The following is a 23,578-nucleotide window of genomic DNA, read 5'->3' as shown; positions in this document are numbered from 1 at the left end:
GAGCAGCATCTTGGACATGAAGAAACATCTGTTTTGCTAATGCAAAAGCAGGTACCCTCTGCTTCTATGCTAACTCTGCATGAGCAGTGGGTCAAAAGTATACCACTCAAATACTGCAAGAGTCGCACTTTTTTGGGATGATCCAAGCCCTTTATTCACAGAAGGCTAGGATAACAATTGTCTCTCTCTTTTCCATCCTAGAATTTATTTCAGAGCATATATAATCATCCCTCTCTCTGAAAAACAAACACACACAAGCGTATTTACCGTTTCCCTTCCCACCCACATGCAGGTAATCCCTACCAAGGGTACAGTGTTTCGTTCTGCCTTGCTGTTTGAGATGTTCTGGATATGAAAGGACACAATGGTTTCCACCTGTCCCTTCAGCACAGCTTCTGCAGCCCTGCAAAGACAGACAGATAGATGCACATACCCAGTTGTAGCTAAGAACTTTGAATTTTTGCTAATAACCCTCCCTTCTCTCCTTCAGCTGGCAGAAAGAGAAAGACAGAGCCAGGCACATTTGACTTAAGATGAGTAGCAAATGCTTACATCTATAAGCTCATCAGCATTTAGGGCTCACGTCTCCATTTAAGCCATCCCTGCCTCTATTCACTACATGGATTGTGAAACAGTATCTATCAGCATTTGCCAAAAATGCAGCTTAGATGAAGAAATAATCACTTCTTAGAGGGCAAGAAGCAGTGACATTCCTCATCCCAGCTCTTTCATCCTCCCCAAAATACTTAGTAATGGCTTTTTGCTACAGAAACACACTTGACAGAGAAAATGCACTTGCCAGTCTCATAAAAAGGAAGCACAAACACAAGCCCTGCTTCCTGAAGACATTCAAGCATCCATCTACTTACTTGTTGGCCATCTCAGTAGAAAAGACGTAAACCACTTTGGATGGAGTTTTCTGCCCACTTGCTGGCTCCAAAGCAGCAGTAAGGCCATGAGAAGGTGTGGAAGACCTTGGGGCTGAAGCATTTGAAGGAGTCATGGAGTGTGGTGTGTGCTGAGAATCCTGGGACTTCACATGATCAGCAGAATTGCAGTCTAGAGTCGGGAAGGAAGGGGAAAAGAGGGGAATCACTAGCTTGGGAGCTCTTTAGAGACTCCAACTTTGGTTCACATCTGGAAAATGGTCACAGCTTTTCCTCCCCAATCACTGCTAAAGAAGTCTTCTGTTACACCATGCATCTTCTCTCTAATGCCATGTTACCCTAAAGCCACTGCTGGGAGAAAGCTTATCTAGTCCCATTCCAGCCCAAAAGGCAGTTCCCAGAGCTGATCTCTTTGCATTCCCTAATGGCCATGTGGAATAGCACAAAAGGTACATACTAAAATGAAGAAATAGAAAAATGTTTCTGTCCAAGGAAAACACTGCAAAACCTTACTTTTTTTCCCTTCAACAACCTTAGCCAGAAGACCTAACACATGGACAACAAAGTGCTGCAAATGAAAGATGGAGGACTGCACATCTAGTCTGTTTTTGCACTGCCTCACTGGGACAATGCTGGAATGAGAAATCTCTGCTCTCTGGCTTGTATTATCAGTCAGAGAGCTGTATGCATCTGTTCTGTCAAAACATGCTTGCACGTTGTTCAAAACCTCAGTTCAACCAAAGCAGTTCCTGGAAGGCTAAAGGCCACAAGGAAACCAACAGGTTGCATTTATACTTTAAAATCCTCTGAGGGTGTTTCAGAGTTACAAGGACCATAGTCAGGGCTGCACTTCAACTGAACATGAACAGGATGGACACATTTACTAATGCCAGCTATGAAAACCTCCCCTCTTCACTTGCTCCCAAGACCTTTAGACTCCATTGGCTGGCACTTATAGAACCACAGACAAATAAGTGTTTTTGCTAGCACTTGCACAGCAATCCTTAATTTCACAAAATACTCATGCTAATTTTCTGCACTTGTGCATGTACACGTACCTTTGATTTCAGGGTCATCATTAGGAGTCCCAGCATCCCTCTGTTCGAAGGAATCTGCCGAAATGCTCCTCTCTCTCTTCCCCTTCCCCTTGGCACCATTTCCAGCCCCATTCTTCAGCCCCATACTCCCACCTGGGCCAGGGAGTACTTTGGGAGGATGACCTCCACTTTTGGGGTCACAGGGAGAGGGCTGGGATTGGCTGGTAGAGCCCCCCTGTTTGCCCTGGTTAGAAAATTTGGAATCCAGCTGGGGGTTGCCAGACGGGGACATCACTGTGGGGGGACGGACCATCACCTCCTGCTTTGATTTGGGGCTACTAGAGGCAAGGGAAAAAAAGAGAAAAGAAAAAAAAAGTGATAGATCAGACTGTGGAACCATTCAATGCTGTGGGAACAGATTAGAGAAAAGCAGAAACAAATCAGTGCCACTTTTGCAAGCTAAGGCAATTGCTGACAAATAAAAAAATACCTGCAAGCTTAGAGTTATTCAGGTGCTTTTTTGAACATGCCCTGAAAGGGTTATTATCCAAGATGGGATCTCATTGCTCAAGAAGGCACTAGGGCAAGCTACCGACCTGCCAGAGCCCAGGAACTGCTGTCACATGAGGACCTACCTCTGAGGCTTCTGTCAATAAAGACAACTGTTTCTATGTGCACAGAGAAGCGCCTCACACCAAGACCAGCTCAGAGTAAACAAACAAGGCACAATAAAGTTCACCTCACCACTCTCCCAGACCCAAATAACACAGCGCAGCACTGCTCAGAGCAGACCCCACACACACACCTCTTCCCCCCCTCCTCCCTAGCCAGTTCTACAGGGAGCACAAGGGAAAACCCAGCATTACTGCAGCATTCATCACACATTGGGGCGAGCTGCCAGGGAAACACAAACCTCTGACCATGAAAACAATTAAACCAGCTACAACCTGCCTCTGAATAAGGAAAGAGAAGGATACCATCTCCCAGCACACTCCTGTAAAATGGGGCAGAGGAAGCTTCATTAGTTTGACAAAGGAAATTCAGCATCCTTTCCTTCCCTCTCCCATTCAGCCAATTGCATCCTAAAATTATTTTGTTCCTCCAGGTTTTACATGGTTATTAGCCATCCCTTCCTCTCACTCGCCAGTCACTCCACTGCTACAGGGATCTTCTGTATTTCGTTTTCCCATCATCATCATCACTTCAACAGACAGTGCTTGCTACCATCCTCTCTGTGGGACTCACACATGCAGTTTCATCTTTGGCCAGACATCTGACTCAAAGGCACTCCCTCTCAGTTACTCTTACGTTCTAAATGAACTCTAGGAGTAAATACTTAAACCTGAGAATGCTGTCAGTCGTACCACTGTAAGTCCCTGAAAACTGCTTAGCCTCCATATTCTTCCCCTTCCAAATTAGCAGAGGAGAGATGCTGACCTGCTGCACTGGCAGGTGAGTGATATAGAGGACCTCAGGAACAGCTGATCAGTCCTCCACGCTGTTCAGGCAAATAATACAAAGGAAGCATTTTGTCTGAAAGTACAGAGAGACCTTCTGCTGCCCAACTACCCCTACGGGAAACAGATAATTAGAAGGGGGGAAAAAAACAGACAGAAAGAGCATGTTCACTATCTTGCAACCTATTTAAATCCATGATAGAAGGGAGGAGGGCGGGAGGAAGGGAGAACCTGCACCTCACAAGTGCAGAGTTCTTTCAGCACATCCTGAACACTGCAAATGTAGAGGCTTCTCAGCGCTGTGCAGCCAGCACTCAGGTATGCAGCAGGCCTGACCAAAATGCAAAGGCGGACCAGTAAGTTTCATGCAGCAGTCCTTGCCTAACGCCGCAGAAGAACAGGGACAGCACCGCGCACCAACCCAGAGCAGGTCACTACAGGCTTCTTTCCTTACCTCTGTGTGCTGCCTGATGGGGAGTTCCTCACTTTGGGGTTACTGGAATGCATTGACAGAAATCCTGAGCTCACAGTCTCACACGCACACAGATGGGCTCTCGTCAAGTTCCTCTGGGGAGCCTGCTGCCACAGGCAGCTCTGAAGCACTTTCTGCCACCTGCTTCTCTCAACGCTGTCTGTCTGCTTGCCTTTTTTCTCTTTGCTCCTCTCTGGTTTTGCACTGGGCGCTTCCCTCCTGCAGCTCCAGCATTCTCTAGACGTCTGCCTCCTGCTGCCCAGGGGAAGTCTCGCATCTCCAGGGCACGCTGTTAAAACCACCCCATAAGAGAACAGAAGACCGGTGAGGAACTTTCCGAGCAGATCTGTCTGATGTGAAGCAGTAAATGGCAATTCTTCCCTCATTACTACGAGGACACAGGAGAAGAGCTTTCAGATGGCAGGAACACAGCTGTGCATTTCAAAAAGGAGGGAGCCCTGGCTGGGCATTCAGTTGAGAATCAGTGAGGTCAGCCTCCCTTCATCCAAATCATACCAGAATCAACAAAGCAGGGACACTCCTCATATCTGAACACTCTGATTCCATATCTGTGCTCAGCTTGAAAACACCTCACAGAAAGCCACTTGGAAGCCAACGTTATAAACCCCCAGCGTGACTTTGCTATCCAGAATTCCCCCATGAATGGTCATAATTCAATCTTTTTTAGGAACATAAACTCTGTTCAAATCCCTTCTGTCCCCTTGGTCCAGTATAACTAGACATATATTCAATGATGTGCGATAAGGGTTGCTCAAAGGGAGCTAAAAAAAAAGAAAAGAAAGAAAGAAAAAAGCCTTCCTAACCACCTGTAAGCAACTGGCTATGCAGTGATTACTCTGAAAATATCAGAGAGGCTACTTCTAGTCATTACTTCTATTAGAAAGGCCGAAACATCATTAGAGAGCTGCCCATCTAAATTAGCTCAGCAGCACTGTACAAACTGTTAAGTAATACAAAAGTACAGACTTTTCAAAAAGGACAGAATAATAGTTTTTTTAAGCTTCCTTCCAAGAAGCAATATGCATGATGCTAGAAATAAGGAATGTAAAACTGTTTCTGGATGAGGAAACTATTGAATATTACTGTTTATGTCCTCTGGGCTAAATTATTTTGGAACAAATTTCTGTCTTGTTTATATTTCAACAGAATCTCTTCAGTTCATCTTACCTACTCAGATGTAAATCCACTTAATTTAGAATCTAACCAAGATTTATTGTTAATGTATTAAGCATTGCTAGTTAAATATTATTCAAATGTAAATATTCCTGGTATTCCTCCTCAGCAGCAAAGAAGTAGTTTCTTCCTGTGTGTATCAAATGAAACAAAATACATCTCACCAGACTGGAAGCATCTTGAATTTAGTGAAAACAATAGTGTTTGAATTGCATTTAGAAAGCAAAAAATGGTTTGCTCACGCAGTGATACCAGAGAATTAAGAAACACTAGTCACTATATGATTACCTCCAGGCAAGGAAAGTTATCAGTAAGTTGTGTTCAGCTCTAAGGTTCTCCACTCCCCTAAAATGATCTTGTTGCAAGGCTGTGCTATTACCCTTGTTTAGTGACCCTGTATTGCTGAACTTTGGTGTGACAGTGCTCCACAGTGCAATTCTTCTCTGGAGCTCTGCGTCTCCAAAAACTGTCCCCTCTACCGCCTGCCTCCATTATGATCCATAGGAATCATCCGGCTCCCTATTCTCCCCTCCACTGTGCTGCACTAATCTATTAATGTGAGGGGTATTTCTGCAGTAAAAGTGTCATTTGTTCTGCCTCCTATTAGGCACAATCAGATAACTCCAATTTGAGCCACACACTCCACAGGATCCACGTCTCACTGGGGCTATAAGCCGGTTATCTCATTGATTTTGAGGACAATTCTGAGTTATTCTATTACTATCATAATTTCCATCATGCTGTAGTTAGACTTGGTGCTATACAGGCATATTCTAGAAAAAAGAGGAACGTCTTCACAAGTATCTAAATCCTGTCAACATTCCATACAAATTCTGCTCCTGTTTCTCTTTTGAAAACAAAACCATACCATTATCAACAGCACCCAAATCCACTTTTGAAAAGAGATTTATGCACCAGTAAAAGTCAGTAGACCTCAGTGACACCAGGAAGTCCTCAATAAAGGTGGAGGTGTGACTGAAAATATAGTGAATTTCCGGTAAAAAAAAAGGGGGGGGGACAATAGCATTATAATGAGTAGACCTCAATGCTAAAAGTAGGATATGAATGCCTGTGTGGTGGACTTCAGTATTCTAGTTGTTTCATCCTCTGCTTTTCCACTTTTGATATTTATGCATTATGATCTTACCTTTTATTATAAGATAAGAATTTTCTCAGACTCCCAGTCTCACACAGGGCAATGGGAAAACATGAAGAGGAATAGAATTAAGATCACACTGGCTGCACAGTATTTCTGACATTACCAAACTTTCAAGTACTTCACAGGGTAACCTAAAAAGCCTCCAGTTTTTAACCCTGTATTTTATACTATGCATACTTTCCTTCAATGTATTAGAATTGATATGCTCTGCAAGAGAACTGTATTTTCCAATCTCAATTCAAATTTCTTCTTACCAGAGAGAGCTTTAAAGGATATGTCATATACTCATTGGTGGTACAATGGCTACTCACCTTCCTCTGCTCCTCATTTCTGCACACTGGGAATATCTTTTATAATGTGAAATGGAAAGCCTCATGATTCTTCTAAGTGCATTTCTAACATATGTATGTCTAGGAAACCTAGGGCTCAATAACGGAAAATCTTTAGAGAAACGTATTTATGCAATTGGAGTCTGCCTGCCATAACAAAGCCCTTACCATTTCTCTAAAATTCATCACCAGTGAATGGTCAAGCCACTTTTTAAGACTTTTGGCATTTGGGTGTTTTCAAGACATCTCAGGGTACAGTTCTGGGATTGCTTTGAAGTAAAGCAAACACAGGCCGAAGGGAAAAGGGACTGTTCTGTTGTCTCACTCATTCCCACACTACCTTTTCTCCTGACCAGACCAAGGAAAGATTTGCATGGGAACTAATCCAAAGGAAACAGAAGAAATCTTTTTTTCAGCTAGATCAGTCCCCTGATCTAGTTTACCATGCAACCACATCAATACCACTGCAAGCTCAAAAGAACAGGTGAGACTGGGAGAAATATAGCCTCACACCGTTGGTGGAAGTTCACAATTAGGCACTTTAAACCTCAATTCCAGAGTCAAAGAGATGGATCCACATTAGTGTGGACATTATTGGCCCTTGCTTTTCAACAGGCAACTCACCAAGATCCTTGGTGTCACGACACAGCAGTACTCATTAGGGAGGCCATGAGCTGGGAACCACTGCTCTCACAAGCAAAGATCACCTGAAAACAAAAAGAGAAAGGAAGAGTTTCACCAGCAAGAATGTACAGGACAGCCAAGCTGCCACCTCACTCTGGCACATCCAGCTACAGAAGAGGGATCAAAAGTTGCTCTAAACCACTGGTTAGGGGGAATCTTTGCTCAAACTGGCAAGATTTGTCAACACTGAAAAAGCCACGCTTTATTCAGCTCAGAATAGTTTGAAGATGTCTACTGCACGTAAACGTATGGAGGGGAAATAGGTTAGACCTGCTTCAACACTCCCATGTTCAAGACAGCTGTATTCCCATGAGCTGATCCATGCTCTGAGGAGCTGCCACAAAGCTCATACAAGTAATCTCCCCTTCTCTGCACCCATCCTCTTCAAAGGTTTACCTTCCCCTCACTTAGAAGCCCAACTCTTCCACCACACCCCTGCACTGCATATATACACCCTCCTCCGCAGCCAGACAGCCAGACTGGCTATAAATAAAAACACCAAGTACCAGGTAAAACAAGGCAATTGCTCAGTCACATCTAGGGGAAAAACAGGCAGATTTCAGAAGAAGGAAAAGGTACAGCCTGACAGAAAAGTTCTGTCAGCTCCTACTCTGCGTCATTGTGCTACACTACAGAAAGAAGTGAATCCAATAGACAACTTTCCCAAGTAAGGCATACTGTAAGTTTGCTCAAGTTAGAGAGGCAGATATGACATTAGATTTATCTCACGCTACAGTTATTTCCTATAAGGCCAAAATAGCTCACGGCCTAAAAGCTGATCAGTCACACTTTCAGTTAATGGAGACAACCCTGCATCAATTAACATTCAGTCACACGTTAAAACAAACATACGTAAGAGCCTGAAAGTTCAGTAATACAAAGAAACTCAGACTCTGAGGCACGACTCAATGGTAAATTCACGGTCAGTGAAGAAAGAAAGAGCAGCTACGTGCCAGCATCTTCTATCTCACTCACTTTGAACACTGGGGAGGCTGCAAGAACAGTGTGAATCCAGGCAGCATTCAAACTGTCAGGGCTATATGCCATCTCTCAGTGCACTCTCAGCTATTTACATAGCACGGGCAGCACTGCAGTTAAAGTATGACTGCAAATTGAAATCACTACCAGAGGTTTTCTGTGTGATCTCTGCGTATTCTGCTGACCAAATCTGTCCAATCCAAACACAAGAGCTGCTGCGAAGCTCAATTAGTTACGCATTGTGAAACCTTTTGCGTATTCCTTTCCCTCCGACATTCTCCAACTATTATCTACTGCAGCTTCACCTTAATAATGTAGCAATCCTCTACCATGTAATCTACCCCAACAAAACCAAACTACAAAGCTAGTCCCAAACAATGGAGCTACATTCTCCACCCAGTCCAGCCAAATCAAACAATGAAATCATCAACGTGATAGACCATCCTTATCTAGCTAAGTCACACCTGCAGACAGAAGCTGAAGCAAACACCTATCCCAACAAGCTGCTTCATCCAGTAAAACCTACCACAGCAGCAGAATCTTCCCTGAATCCAATTACCCAGTTAGATCTTCTCTTCCTTTTTCCCCCACCCCACCCAGCAAAACAATATGGGCTAAACCCCGCCAGTGCCAGTACTGACACACCTCTATCACATCAGCAACAAGATCATCTTTTCCCTTGAAAGGGAAAACACATGAACATCAGCCATGCATCAGGATGGGGAAAATGTAGCAGAGAAAACCCACAGAGCTCTGTCACTTCAAACATTCGAGTTCTGCTTGGCACGGCGCTGGAGAAAGACGGCTTTACACTACACAGTTCACAGCTGAGAGGGGGAGATGACTGATCAGACACACACCACCTTCAAGGCTACACACTCGTCCTGATTTAGCATCGTTGCTGCTCATCTGCACACTCCTAGCCCACTGTTAGTGCAACACCATTTGCTCATCAGAGAATTTAAGCAAAAGGGTGAGACTATGTACACAAGCAGTGACCACAGAGTAACTAACACGACAAATCCACACCATAGCTTACCTTTTGGTGACTTATCCATGAACCATCCCTTCACTTCTATGACCTAGTCACCATACGACTGTAGTGTAAACAAAAGTAAAAAATAAATAAATAAAAAAATACAGACCAGCTTGTTCCTCCTTTTTCCCTTTAAACTGCCGAAGTGGTGCTTCTGTGCCTTGAAAGCGACAAGTGGCCAGATACTTGGAGGTGTACAGTATTATGGCTGCTTCAGCAGGAACAGCTGCAGTTATCACTGATTCACTTCAGTCTTTTCTCCCTCTTTGAGAAGGTGAAAGTGGAGAGATGAAATAAAGGCATACCAAGTAGATAAAAGTATCAAACTTGTGGCCTGACTGTGACACAAAGCATTAAAGGCAAGAAACCGCTTTCTCTGCATACAAGAAAGAGCACACTTCTTTTTTCCACGGCCTTTCTGAGACTGTCAATCTGTGCCGGACTGAGGGTGGCAAGAGCCCAAAATCAGCATGGAAAAAGAAAAAAGGCTAGAAACCTGCTACAGAAAACAAACTACGACTTTGACACACGCTGAGCCAGCACCCGGAATTCTAGCTGCGGTAGTGGAGCAGGAGAGAAAGGAGAGAGCAGAGCAGCAGACTGCTCTGCAAAGAGCTGCGGCTTCAGGAGGGATCAAGAACAGCAGCACCGGCAGCAGAAGCTGTTTTAGCAGCTGCTCGTCCTGACAGCCACCAGGAAGCAACGGACCGCACGCGCGTCCATCAGTGTGACCTGAGAGGTGGGGTAAGGCAGTGAATCAACCGACGCGCTCCTTCTGCGCAGTTTTCCTGGGATGGGTTCATCCTATTCCTCCGACCCTCGTTCGGCCACATAAGAGGGAGAACAACTGCACTGGCAAAAGGTGAGTGATTCCACTACACCCACAACATACCGAAAAACACCTCTAGCTTTCATTATGTGCCGCACTTTTCAGTTTTGTCAGTATTTGCTTATTTCATATCCTTGCAGCTGAACTGCCCATGTTACCTTTTTATAAGCTGTTATTTAATAAAATATTTGGTTGCACACCTCATTGATAAGAGCGCAACCGTGAAACAAGGAGGAGGCAGGAAATGTTATTCAATGCCTTTATTGAACTGTCAGATTCCCTTAAGATCATATAAAAGTAAAAGCAAATAGATAAATTGACATGAATAATCTAACATCACACAAATCTTCCCAGGGTACTTAAAGGTATGCGGACACAGGACACTTTTTAATCCTTTGAACCAGCCCCACTCTCTAGATATGGCCATTACTAACTATGCCTTTGAACCTGCCTCTAAGTCTGGGCAAAAACTGTCCTCCTCATCCTTTCCCATGGATGCAGCATAAAGCACGTTGTAGTAATACACCTAGTGTTGGGCCCACCAGCACCCAAGTGGGTTTGCAGAAAATGCCATCTTGCCTTCCACTGGCCAAGTGCATGCTGGACCCAGGAAAGCAACTTCAATCAGCTTAAGCCTATCCAAGTCTAGCCCTTCCAGACATCATAAGCACTTGTGATGATCCAGCCGAAAAACAGCTCTAGAACAGATATGATTGATTTTCAGTAGATGGGCTTCCTGTTTCTGCCAGACAGCCACACACTCTTTGGTACTGGCACAAGGCAGGCAGTAGTGACTGATGGCACAGACTCAAACAGGCTTAAGCCAGTTGTTCAAATACACCTCCATGCTTCCCCTGCCCTGTTTTCCTTGCATCTCTTAAGCAAGGCCAGAAAATACAGTGGGCACCTTAGGAATAACTGGGGCTAAAAATACAGCATCAATATACATGCCATCTAAACACAATATAACCCTTCTTGTCCAGTAGATAGCCTGACTACCTACTGTCCTGGCTCTCCCTGTAGCAGCGTTTGCAAAACTCATCCTTCGATCAAACCCTCATCGATTGTGCAGGAGCCTTTTAGCTGACATGCTCATCTGTGACTTCTGCCAGAAAGACAACGACCAGGTACAGCAAAAAAAAAAAAAAAAAAAAAAAAAGATGTCATACACAAGGCTCTCAGTTTGCCTAAGCTAGGAATCCTCCTTACACAGAAATCAGAGAAGTGACTGCTCATCCCAAGTCTGCACAACATTATCTCTTTGCTTATATTCTTGTACCAGAAGTGACTCAATCAGGAGAGGAATTCAGAACTTATGTCACCTAAATTCATTTTCCTACATGAACACGGGAATGACACAATCTTTACCAGGCTCATTACAACCTCCACAGTGCCATAAGAGGCTGATAGGAATAGCTCTCCTCACATACGTCTGTATCTGCCTCTCCACTAACCTTTAAACATGGGCAGGTCATTTCCCAGAACCACCTCCATGCCTTGAAAGACATCCAAGGCACAGAGAAACGGGATGAGCAAAGAGAGGCATACTTAAAAGAAAATTAACATCCTGATGACCTATTTATGAAGAAAGAACAGGCAAGGCCCTATGCCATTACAAGGAAGAGAAGCTCTTTGACTGGCTCATGTTAATGTAAAAATTTAGAACCACAGCATAAACTGCACAGACACTGTAAGAACATGCTCAATTATCCCTGCGTAAATGTGGCGTTTGAGATCATACAAATGAAACTCAAATGAGCCTGGCTGTGTCTGCCCATCCATATACCTTGGGTAAGACAGAGTATAGACAGTCTCTCCCACACTTCTCCCTCCAGCTCCTACCACCACGTACATGTAGACATTTTCCTGAAGTCCACTCAAAGCACAGATGGTCACAGGAAGTCCGACCTTGTGCTCTCCATCCTTAAAAAGTGCATTTAAAACAGCCATTGATGGAGCACAACGCAAATCCAAAGGCTCAGAGAAAGGACTGTTCTGTGACATGTCCAGTGTTACCATTCCCTCCTCTCATACAGTGGTATCCGCACAGACTATTCTCTTCCTTCTATCTTCCAACAAGTACAAAGGTAACAAACAGTAGCCATGATATAAAGACTGTTTAAGTAGTTGTTCATTCTAGGTATGTACAAAACCATTCTAAAATATCCTTTTGCAATAGACATTGTACATCTTCAAGAGCACATCGTCCATTAAACTGATAACCACCATTTTAAGATTTATCTGCAGCACTCTTTTTGTGAAGAAAGACTAAGTGTCTGGGTTTTTTCTTTAGTAGAGGTGCATCTAACAATACTTCAGTATGTTAATAATACAGTGAGGAAGAATAACTCTCCTAGACAGTTTCTCTGTCAGAAACATCAGCTTCTGATTCTGCACAGCTTTCCACAACTCCTTCTATATAGCAATGGAAGAAACTGACTCAGAGATTGGTGAGCAAATTCAAGGAGTATACAGACATGTGAAACTTTCTTCCATTTCCCAACTGGTACTATATATAAAACCATGAACTCCTCAGCCTGCCTAAGACTAGAACACAGTCTCTTGGCAAACTCTGACATAGTTCCAGAAATCCATTTGGGAAAAAAAAAGCAAAGCCTCAGACACAACTATCTTGTCTGTACCAGAATACTTTGAATGTTTTCTGTTGCTGCTAACACCATTTCAGCTTCACTAACATTGGCAGCATTTGCAGCTATAGGTCAGCCAGGCTGCTCTTGGGGCGTTAGGCCGTCGCGTAACCCTTAGCGCATGTGATGTCATGCTAACATCAGTTCAGCCTCAGCATGTTCCAGTGCAGTTGCCAATATCAGCTTGGCTCCACCTATGTTAGCAATGTTGGGAGCAGTCTATGTACACTACAACTGGAGTTTGGAGTACTGGACACGTAGCGTCACTTACCTTACAGCCGCTGTCTTGTCCTAGAGTCCCTGCTGTTGTTAACGCTGATAAAGATCGAGTGCTTTCAGCAATAAGGGATTTTTCAAAAAATGTTTTAACAATATTTCCCTAATATAAGAAAGGCTTCTATGGCTTACTACACCATGTTAGCAGTTATCAGACCTAGCATCAGTCAACATTACATGTAGAAGTCCAGAGGGTAATATTGGAGTTTCCATGGGCTGCTTTCATAGCGTTGCCTTCTATCAAAATTTCATCCACTTCTCAGGAAGCAGTTAATACGTTTGTAGCTAGAGGTGATCTCTTTTCCCTAACTTCTCTGGGTTTATTTTCTCAAAAGTTTAAATAGCAGCAACAGCATGAACAACAACAGGTAAAAGAAGTCTGCATAAAGCAGGTCAGCAGCCCATTCTTCTAACCCATGGAAGGAACAAAAAAAAAAAGATGGAAAAACAATGGATAGGAAGACAGGACTGAAGAGACACCAGGACACCAGTTTATTCTTCAATATACAGTAACTTCACAATGTTTAAGCAGAAGGTTTTGGAGAAATAAGTCACCTATCAGTTCAGCACAGAGAGACGCTAGTACTTTTTCTATTTATTTCAGTATTCCTTCTCTAGGTTTCCAGAATGACAGATATCAAACAGTCCTCAGGCATAACACCTCAGGCTGCAATCCTGTCAGTTTTCATAAACTAAATGGAGTTGGGATGGGTCAGCGCAGGACAGACCTTCTCCAAGGAAAACCTAGTGCTACAGCAAGTAGTAATTCCCCAGGATGCTGTAAGGGGATATCACACACGATGCCTTTCAGAATCGCTGGGGGCGACCCACACACCTTCCCTTCATGTTAACCTTTACTTAACGGATACCTGGTCTCTCTCTTATCCCACATGAGCAGTTTTTCAGGGCTCCCCTAAACATTACTACCTTCCAGCACTGCCTGCTACACCAGTTTTCATTCAGTACTCTCACTACCAAACATCCCTGCAGCTTTGTAACGCACTCACTCTTGGGGAGGTCAGCAAGGCAAAGCAGGCATTCCCGCGGGGACGGAGTTGAAGAATTATTATGTTTTATGTAGCTTACAATAGTTCTACTAGTGGGTAAGGTGTGTGTCAAGGGGCGCGTGTTCCTGGTGAGTTGAACTTCTCATTCCTTTGCTTTTAGGCCCATGTTAGGCATGTTGTATGTATCACAACCTTAAGTGATAAAGTAAAGTGCTTCTGTATACTGGTTTCCCATGTGTTAAATATAGGATTTGCAACAGAGCAATGACTCTACTACGGAGTAAGGAACTTCAAAGAACTCCAGCAAGCAAACAGTGCATGTACACAGTACTCTGAGATGCTACATGATTATATCAAAGCTGCTGGGATGAAAGACTGACACTTGATAAATAACATAAGGTCATCTAAAGATCTCAAAGCACTCCATGTAAAAATTTTATTTTGACAGGAAATTAAGCAATTCTATAATCAGGTCTGTTATCGAATCCACCCCTTTGGCAAGATCTTATGAAAGTATGAAGTACATGCAATTCCAATTGCTGCAAAGTCCTCCCTCACTCAACACAAGATGTACGTTTAATATTTTTCTAGTTAGCCCCACATGTACAGCAAAGCCTAAAGTACTTCAAGTATTTACTGTACTATATAAGCATAGCACTATTTTCAAAGACTCATAACTGTCAAGTCAAAACTAGCTTTCACAAGAGTGTTCAGAAGCATTTCTCCTGGTTGGTGGCTATTTACCTGACAGTTTCAACTCTCTATCCCCAGCCACAAGAAGGTTATTTTTTTTTTTTTATTCTGTCCTCTTTTTTTTTCTTTTCTTTAAGAGACAAGAAAAAGTATTTTCTTGCTAACAACCTGTCAAGCCATTTTGGCCTTAACTTCTTTACCCCCTTCTCATCCATACATATAAAATGTCACAGAAAATTTCAGCTCTACTGGTGAAAATCCTGCAAAGAGTTCCTGAATATATAAGATTGCCTGAACTCTTCATAGTAAAAGCTCTAACTGTAGAAGCTGCGGCTGCTTCACTTTGACAGATTACAGCCTTGTTTTATATTACACCACAAATATATTTCTAATCAATGCTCAAACAAAAACCAGTTTGGTACATAGATAAAACATCACCATTTCCCAGGCAGAGGAAGAGTGATACCAAGACACTTAAGTCAGTTTAGCAAAATGCAAAGCACAGCTCCGCACAATCTGAACAAAAGCCTAATGCTTGACCCTTACACAGTGCTTTTTACAGTGAAACAGTAAAACAGGGTTCTTCTCAGGTTTTGTGTAACTCCACATACGCTGAAAAGGTGGCAAAGACAGTTTCATGCAACATACACAAGAAGGCACACAGGCTCCACAGATTGCTTTAAATCTAAGTAACGGAGGCTAGTCAATAAAACACAGGCATATTAAGAGTCCGGTTCTTTCCTCAGCACTACCACCACATCCAACCTAACCTGCTTTGAAAGAGCCCGTGGGCCTCAGCATGGCTACCAATATGGTACAACAGATACCAGCACCCTTTGTTCAGCAGGCACAAAGAACAACAGGCACCTGAAGACCATCCAGGTGAAAAGGTAGGTCAATAATTCAAAGCTCCCTTGCTCTGCTGCTATGCAAATAGCCCCACCAGAAAGTTAAGTAGCCAGAACACAGTGAGAGCCCTCTTCTACGATGCTGAGCACTCATGAAAACAAGACCACCGGTTCTGAGTAATTACAAACGCTAAGAGCATATAGCAGGTAGCTGTTTGGCTGCCTATGCCTGAATCGCACATGCTCTGAAGCAAATACAGAATAAGGCAAACTCTCCCTCCACTCTACGTGCAGTTAAATTATTGCATACGTCACACACACTTTTCCCACAGACTGTCACTAAGGAGCATTTCAAATCAGTATTGTTTTCAGGCTACAACACCCAATCCTCAGTGAATTCTCGGAGGACATTGCTCCACAACCTTTCATTGTGTTGAAAGAACTGTCACTGGTAAAGTGTACTTTCCATTTGCCTTCCTTCAAAAGCATTTCATTGATTCTGCCTGAGATTTACAAACAAATAGACAAATAAAAACAACACCTCACTGTTCCACTTCCCATCTCCATTCTCCATTCCACAAGCTCCTTCTCAGAGGCTAGACAAGGAACTGCATATCTCTGCTATTAAGTTTGCCTGAAAAAAGGGAACTCTGAGCACATTTAGTTACCCTAAAGAGATAACACTCACTCTTCAGATACAGTAATCTGCAAATTTTTAACAGTCTTTACAATATGTTCAATAAGTGTTGTCAAAATAGATCAAAAACAGTGCTGAGATCTGACTCTCCTGAAAAGCAAGTAGGAACAACGCATAGATGTGGGAGTAAAACAAATGAAAAAACTCAGGTAGCTGCAGTTCGCTTTTCACCATAGCCATGCTTTAGCATCTCAAAACAGACTTCAGGATGGGTCACCAGGATCAGAGCAGAAGCTCATGCAGTTTAATGGCATGTCTCGAACACTGGTCTCAATGAAGTTTTCAAAGAAGTGTGTGAGAACCCCCCAGTAAACCCAGGCAAAACAAGTTATTCCCTCCCTCTCTTTTCCCAATATAGAAGCACATCTGCTGCAGTAAAATAAAATAAAGGTTTAGACCACAGGCTTAGTATCTCTTCCAAAATTTCAACTGTCATTGATTATGATAATTGAATATTCTTCATATCCCTACAGACATCTGATCCCTTTTAACTCTTGTTGAATTCTTGCTCCTGATGATTCTCACAGCATGAGTTTCACTGCTTAATTGCAACCATCCTAAATATTCTATCATCAATTTATACTATATGCCCCATATTATCAGACAGTCTTGAAGCAGCGGAAATATTTCTATAGCTAAACTTATAACCACACTCCTCCCTTTGCCCTTTTTAAGGCTGCTTAGAAACGCTTTCCCTTTTTATGCATTGCATATAAGTTTGGAGATGCGGAGCATTTTTGGCAAAAAAAAAAAAAGGTACATTGAAGGAATGTTCTCAAGCTAGGGAAGTCGTAACAAGCAGGTGTAAATAACATTTAGCAAGTTTACTAGACTCTTAGGGGTGTAGTTAGATGAGCATTTCCTTTGGCAGCAACACCAGCTTAAAAGACTGCTGCTACCAGTATTTACTTCCACCCCTGCATCGCACTATTTGATGTGCTGGTACAACCGTTTGCACGGCCAAGCAGAGAACTAGTTTGGCAAACTGATCCAGGCTAAATATAATCATTTTTTTGCCAGGCTACTTACAACCTGGATCAGTTCCTTGATCCATTTCAGCATACAGCTGCTCAAGCAGCAGTGCTAGCACAAATGAAAGGCTGGTGTGATCAAAAAGGGTAAGTGCTGAGGGCTCTTTCTCAAATGCCAACTCTACCACCTGAAAAATGCTCACAGACCAGTCTATGAACAGAGAAAGGCTAGGCATATACCCAACCATATAGTGGCAAAATACAACCCCACTTTTACAAAAAGTATGAACAATGCTCAATTTAAGGTCAATATCAGAACAGCTGGTTTGGATTCAGCACACATTGAAACATCGCCTTATGTTTTGTTATCAAGTTAACTGGTGTTTCTTAAGACTTTGTGTGATCTTAAATGCAAATCTTCAGATATTTCTCAAGATTTTTTTTTGCTTATGTTCTGAAAGATTAGTTGGAGGCCCTAACTACGAACAAGTGAGGACTCTGCTCTTCTGTGTTTCTACAGTCCCTAGCACAATGAAGGCCCACCTCTAAAACAATTAAACTTTTAAAATGCACAAAACTGGCAGAGAAGTAAAAGTACAGGGGGAAGCTAATTTAAATATGATAGGCACAGCAGTACTCAGATAAAAATTCAATGATCAAATCACCTTCCATTCACAACTTGCTCTGAAAGCCTGGGCTAACACCTTCATTTTGCCAGCAGGAACACTCCAGGGAAGACTCCAGCAGAGCTTGTAAGCAGGAAATCCAAGCCCACAGCAAATCTTGCTGGGTTAAAGGACTTCATATCTATGTAAACAGACCACAGACCTTACTGAGGCACAAAGATTTCTCTGAAGTCCAAGGCCATGCAAAGCAGATAGAGGGATTTTAAGAAGGCTGTCTGCATCGCTCTTTAGAGATTCTGGCAAACTTCTAGGAAAGTGAAAGAGATCGCTTCATGCTAGGTAACATAGCTGACATGTAGGATGTCAACTAGTTTGAATACTCACTTGAGTGCAAATCGTTCTATAGGCTAAAAATAAAAGGGTTTCTCTCCTCCCTCCCCCCCACTGACTTTATAAAAGACCAGTAAAATTTGTAAGCCATATACAGTTTGTAATGCAACAGAATTGACATGGCACATGAGGAACTCAAGAGGAAAAAGATCTAGAAATGAATATATAGAAATAGGTATGGCAAGTCAACATATTATAGAGTAGTAAGTCTTTGAATAGCTAAGAAATATGGACCAAAGGTATTCCATTCTTATCCACCTCAAATATATAAACTGTCCACAAAGGCAGTTGCATGTGCATATTTTAGCCTTGTGGCTTATAGTTGCCGCAGCTTCTATATTTGGATATTTAGCGACAAACGTAGTTTCTTTGGCTGTGGACTAACCCTAACTGAAAGCAACCTAAGTACATGAGATGAAATGCAGCGTGGGGAAGGGGGTTGGGGGGAGGAAGACTTCACACCCTTTGTTTTCATAATATACAGAAGAGGTCTACAAAGTTTCTGGTTGTATGAATAGAAAGCTATTTATTTCCTTTCACATTAAAATTCAGGTCTGCCCTAGCTCCAAAGACTGTGTTGTCTGATGAACAAATTAAGAGATTACAAGAGCTGAAGGCAACCCCCCCTTCAAAAAAATAAAATGCAAGAAACCCCGATCCACATATACCTACCCCCAAAAAAAGACGGTAATGATGGTACTGTCATATTCTAGCAACCTCCCTCACACCACAGCAGATCACAGCAGTTTATGCCAGAACCTTTTCGCTGCATCTACTAACTAAATAATTTACATGGGGAAACCTATGGTGTTAAGTCCCCAACAGAACTTTTACCAAACATTGTCAAAAGCAAGTAAATATATGCACATACAAAATACAGGAAGAATTTCTTGTGCTAACCTGACCAAAGATGAGCAGCTGAATGGGTGGAGGACATAGACAAAAAGTTGTTTAGGGGGGTTTTTTGTTTGGTTTTGTTCACACTTATTTAACATCAATGATTGATTAACATTTTGGATAAAGGAGACCTTTGTTAGTGATTCAGCATCTCCACCCCTTCAATTAAGGTGTTAAGAGTTCACAACAGTGCAGTGAGACCCAAGAGCCCCAGTCCCCTTTCCACAAAGAAAAAAAAATATCACTGGGAAAATTGTGAATCTCAAAACTGACATCGCTGCTAACTCCAGCTTAAAAAGAAAGCTGCCTTTCTTTTGTTGTTTGAGGAGGAGCCAGCATAGGAGACCGGGGGAGAATATGAGCCCTTGAGCCATTTTTATGCTCAGAGGAAGAAAAAGGGACACATTCATTAAAAATAATCTCTTTGGAGATCGCTTAAAAAAAAAAAAAAAAAAGAGCCATCATGCCAACTTGTCCAAAATGGCTATAATATCTCATCGTACCAACTCTTACAGTTTCCAGTACAAAGCAGAGCAGTCTACTATGGGATATGGATTCATGTGCATTTCTGCTAATACTGCTCTGCTGCAAGTGTAGGATGAGCACAAAACAACTACGTTAGCCCTTACTCAGCTTCACCAGTTCAACATCTGTAACACCCTACTGCAGACTTCGATCAGGCATTATAGCCTGAATATAAAGCAGGATGGAGGTAAACGAGACAGAAATAAAGCCACTTAAGTAGACTAATTCTTTAACTCCATACATATTTTTTTTTTTATTTTGATTCGATGCTGTCCATTGCCTACCTTTCCAACACTTACTTTTGTAATACTATGACCAATCACTGATACAATATTATTTTTCAAATAAAAAAGAAAGAAATCAGCTCTTTTCTGCTTTTAAAAAGTGATACATTCGAGGGTACTTCCCAGTATCGCACAATGTCTGTATGGGCTTTTCAAAGAGCAACATTAGTTAAAATACTTGCGAGGAAAATAAAAATGTTACTTGATCTTGTCCTCTACTCTCCCTCAAAATTGCAAGGGAATATAGAACTGTCTCCCCACTTTCTCCAATCCTTTTTTTTGACAGCGGAGTGGGTAGTTACCAACAGCAAAGCTTAATGAGGCAAACTTGAATTGGAACAATTTTCTTTTCCTCTTTCTGTCCTAAAGTCTGTGAGGTTAACAAAAGCCCAAACTAAGCAGAAGCCATTACTTTGCGAGATAAAGGCTGAAAGATTTGATGCTCCTCTCCCTGAAAGTAAGGCTTCTTGGCTATTTCTAGACCAGTTCTGAACTTGAAGTTAGGCTTGGCCTCTGCAGAATAAAAGCATCTTCCCTTTCACATTAGTGAACTTTGAATTTTTTCCACAATCCACACTCTACCATCATTTCATACTTTTTTCTTCATCCCACACTAATTTCCTGACTGATTTTTCATTTTGTTTACTATTGAACTACAAACCATGCAATCATCCCAACCTTAATATTCTATGCCCAAATAATAACCCACAACTGATTATCACATCCTTTCCTATCTTCATCAATAACCCCAAAATCCGATTCTTCCCATCTGCGTCTTCATGGTTTGTTTTCCCTCAAAAACGGACATTCACATTCCACATCCCAAATACTCAGTCCTCAGAAATCTTTTTATTCCCATCATCTTATCACCTATACAGGGGCCTCAGGGACAAACAGCTAGAAAATGCAGAGATACTAGATGCTCTTTCTTCCCGGAAGCATAGCCTTGCTGCCTGCACATATCCAGCTGTCCCATCATCTCCCTAAACATTTGGGATCTCCAGCTCTCTCAACCCACCGACAGCCTCCCATCAATCCCTTTGCAGTAGGCCAGGGCACAGAATTCCTGTAATGCACACATGTGTTTCTTCTCTACCTAGCAGAAACACTTCCAAATAAACTCACACACTATCCTTGCCCTGCCAGATATTTCTCTACCCGGTGATCCCTACATACAAGATCCCCTCCACACTCCCACTATCCCACAAACCTCATTTGCACAACTATTCCACACAGCAGCTCCTCACTGTGTGCAGTTTCCTGGTACTCTTGCCCCCATTCCATCCCAGTTCTGGACACTCACATCTTCCTTTACAACCTTAGGCACCTCCTCCTGAAAGCACTCCTCCCCATTTGCCAGGTCCCAACCCTTCCCCATACCACAATCCCCTCTCTACATCCCTTTCTTCCAGTCCCTCAAGTCCCAGCTCCTCACTGTATCCCCTCATGTATCAACTTATGTCTCTCCAGCATATCTGCTAGTCCACGTTTCACAGTCCAGCTCTCCATATCCCTTCCCTGAGACACCCGTATTTCAGTTTCTGCCTACAACAAATCCCCATCCCTTCCTTACAGCACATCCCACATGATCTAATGCCTCATGCACCATCTCCACCTCCCCAATGCGCCCTTCACGCCATGCCCCAGCCCGCTACACGCTTCCCCGACAGACTTCGGGGCTCCAGCCCCCCTCTCTACCCCCGGATGCACAGACCAGCTCTCTTCCTATTCACAACAGCTTCCTTCTCCCAGCACACCCCACACTCCCAACCCCAACAGCCTATCCCAAGCATCACAGCCTCTCCTATCTTACATCCCAACCCCCCACTGCAACTCAGATCTGAAACTACCTCAACACAGCAGTGCACCTCTCCGCACTGCATGGCCCCCAGGATACCTCACACACTGCATGGCCCCCAGGATACCCCACACGTCCCAGCGCACCTCAGTGCCACCCAGAGTACTCCATACACAGCAGATCGCAAGGCATCCCACGTCCCTGCAACAGCACAGCTGCCGAGGTGCCCCACATGCACCCCCGTGCAGCACGGCTCAAGAAGCACCTCACGCAGTACAACCTCCAGCGTATCCCGGGGCACCCCACACAGCACAGCTCACAAGGCAATCCTGCACACCCCTCCACACAGCACAGCCCTAAGGGCATCCCATGCACCCCAGGGTGCCATATGAACCCCTCCACACAGCACAGTCCCAAGGGCATCCCACTCACCCCAGGGCAACACCCCAGAGCACCCGGCACACCTCTCCATGTAGCAGAGCCCCCAGGGCACCCCATACAACCCAGAGTACCCCATCAAACCCTCCACATAGCACAGCTCCTAGGGTGCCCCATGCACCCCAGAGCACCCCACACAGCTCTCCCCATAGCACAGCCCCTAGGGTGCCCCATGCACCCCAAAGCACCCCACACAGCTCTCCCCATAGCACAGCCCCTAGGGTGCCCCATGCACCCCAGAGCACCCCACACAGCTCTCCCTATAGCACAGCCCCTAGGGTGCCGCATGCACCCTGCACACCTCTCCATGTAGCGGCGCTCCTAGTGCACCCCACACACCTCAGGGTACCCCATGAACCCCTCCACAGAGCACAGCCCCCAGGGTGCCCCATGCACCCCACACCTCTCCACGCAGCCCAGCCCCCAGGGCACCCCACACAGCCCAGGACAACCCAGAGCACCCCACACATCTCTCCACGCCGCAGAGCTCCCGGGGCAGCCCAGGGCGCCCCACACGCCCCTACACCCAGCGCAGCCCCACGGGCATCCCACGCACCCCGCGGCACCCCTACACACAGCCCCGCACCGAGGGCCCCCCCCGCACCCCAACGCAACCCGGAGCGCCCCACACACCCCTCCACGCAGCCCGGGCCCCGCTGCACCCCCTCCCCCGGGGCCCTGCACCCAGCTCAGCCCCCGCCCGGCCCCGCGCACCGCCGCCCCCCCCCTCAAACTCTCAAACTTTCCGCGGGCGGCGGCGCCCGGTGCCGGTGGGCGCCCGCCGCTGCCTCCCCTCACTCACCGCCGGGCCGCGGGGGGAGGGGAGGGCGCCGGGGCTCCTCTCAGCCCCGGGCGGGAGGGGGCGGCGCGGCGTCTCCCCCCGGCGACGGCGGCTCCGTCCCCCTCCCGCAAACACACACAGGCTCCATTGTCCGCCAGCGCCTTCCCCCCCCTTTTCCCGCACACATGGTACCGCCCATCACAGACCCTCTTTCGCTCCCCCCCCCCAACCGCTTCCCGCCGCGTCCCCCACCCCCGGCCCTCGCGCCTGCCCCCCCCCCCCCCCTTCCCGCCGCGTCCCGCAACCCGGAGAGAGCGATGGTACCGCCCGTCGCCGCGCCCCGCCCCGGGAACGGCACTGTCCCCTACTCACTCCGGCGACGGGACCGCCTCTTACTCCCCGTTTCGGGCAATGGTCTCGCCCGGCCCCCTCCGCTCCCCTCCCCGGCGAGAGGGGAGGAGACTGCACTCCCTTCCCCCTCGCACACGCTCTCCTCCCGCCTTCGCCTACACAGTGGTAGCAACCGGTTTCTTAAAGGGACAGGCCCGAAGGGGCGCGCGCCCTCCGCGCCCGCAGGAAGCGCCACCCCTGCGGCCCCCCGCCCACCCCGCACCGCCAGTCGCCGCGGTGCCGCCCC

At 44.9% G+C, this 23,578-nt stretch overlaps 1 protein-coding gene across 3 annotated transcripts in view; it reads right to left on the bottom strand.

The window, feature by feature from the left end:
- BCL9 (BCL9 transcription coactivator) overlaps positions 1–23,160 on the bottom strand; it is a 31,383-nt gene extending 8,223 nt beyond the window's left edge. Inside the window, exons 1-6 of one of the 3 annotated variants that reach the window (XM_062597448.1) lie at positions 23,148–23,160; positions 7,160–7,242; positions 3,836–4,142; positions 1,946–2,262; positions 870–1,059; positions 304–403 (exon numbers count right to left, since the gene is read on the bottom strand). In XM_062597448.1, coding sequence (XP_062453432.1) covers positions 304–403; positions 870–1,059; positions 1,946–2,262; positions 3,836–3,888 — 660 coding nt within the window. In that variant the 5' untranslated portion in view covers positions 3,889–4,142; positions 7,160–7,242; positions 23,148–23,160. Of the gene's footprint in view, positions 1–303; positions 404–869; positions 1,060–1,945; positions 2,263–3,835; positions 4,143–7,159; positions 7,640–7,725; positions 7,739–23,147 lie in introns of those variants that run through there. The other 2 variants (XM_062597457.1, XM_062597466.1) reach the window with 2 other exon arrangements.
- Between the last annotated feature and the right edge of the window lie 418 nt (positions 23,161–23,578).

This window comes from Rhea pennata, chromosome 1 (genome assembly GCF_028389875.1).
Source record: "Rhea pennata isolate bPtePen1 chromosome 1, bPtePen1.pri, whole genome shotgun sequence".
In the NCBI taxonomy this organism is placed as follows: Eukaryota; Metazoa; Chordata; class Aves; order Rheiformes; family Rheidae; genus Rhea; species Rhea pennata.
The sequence above is the reverse complement of the archived record's forward strand: the minus strand, read 5'-3'. Positions and strand labels throughout refer to the sequence as shown.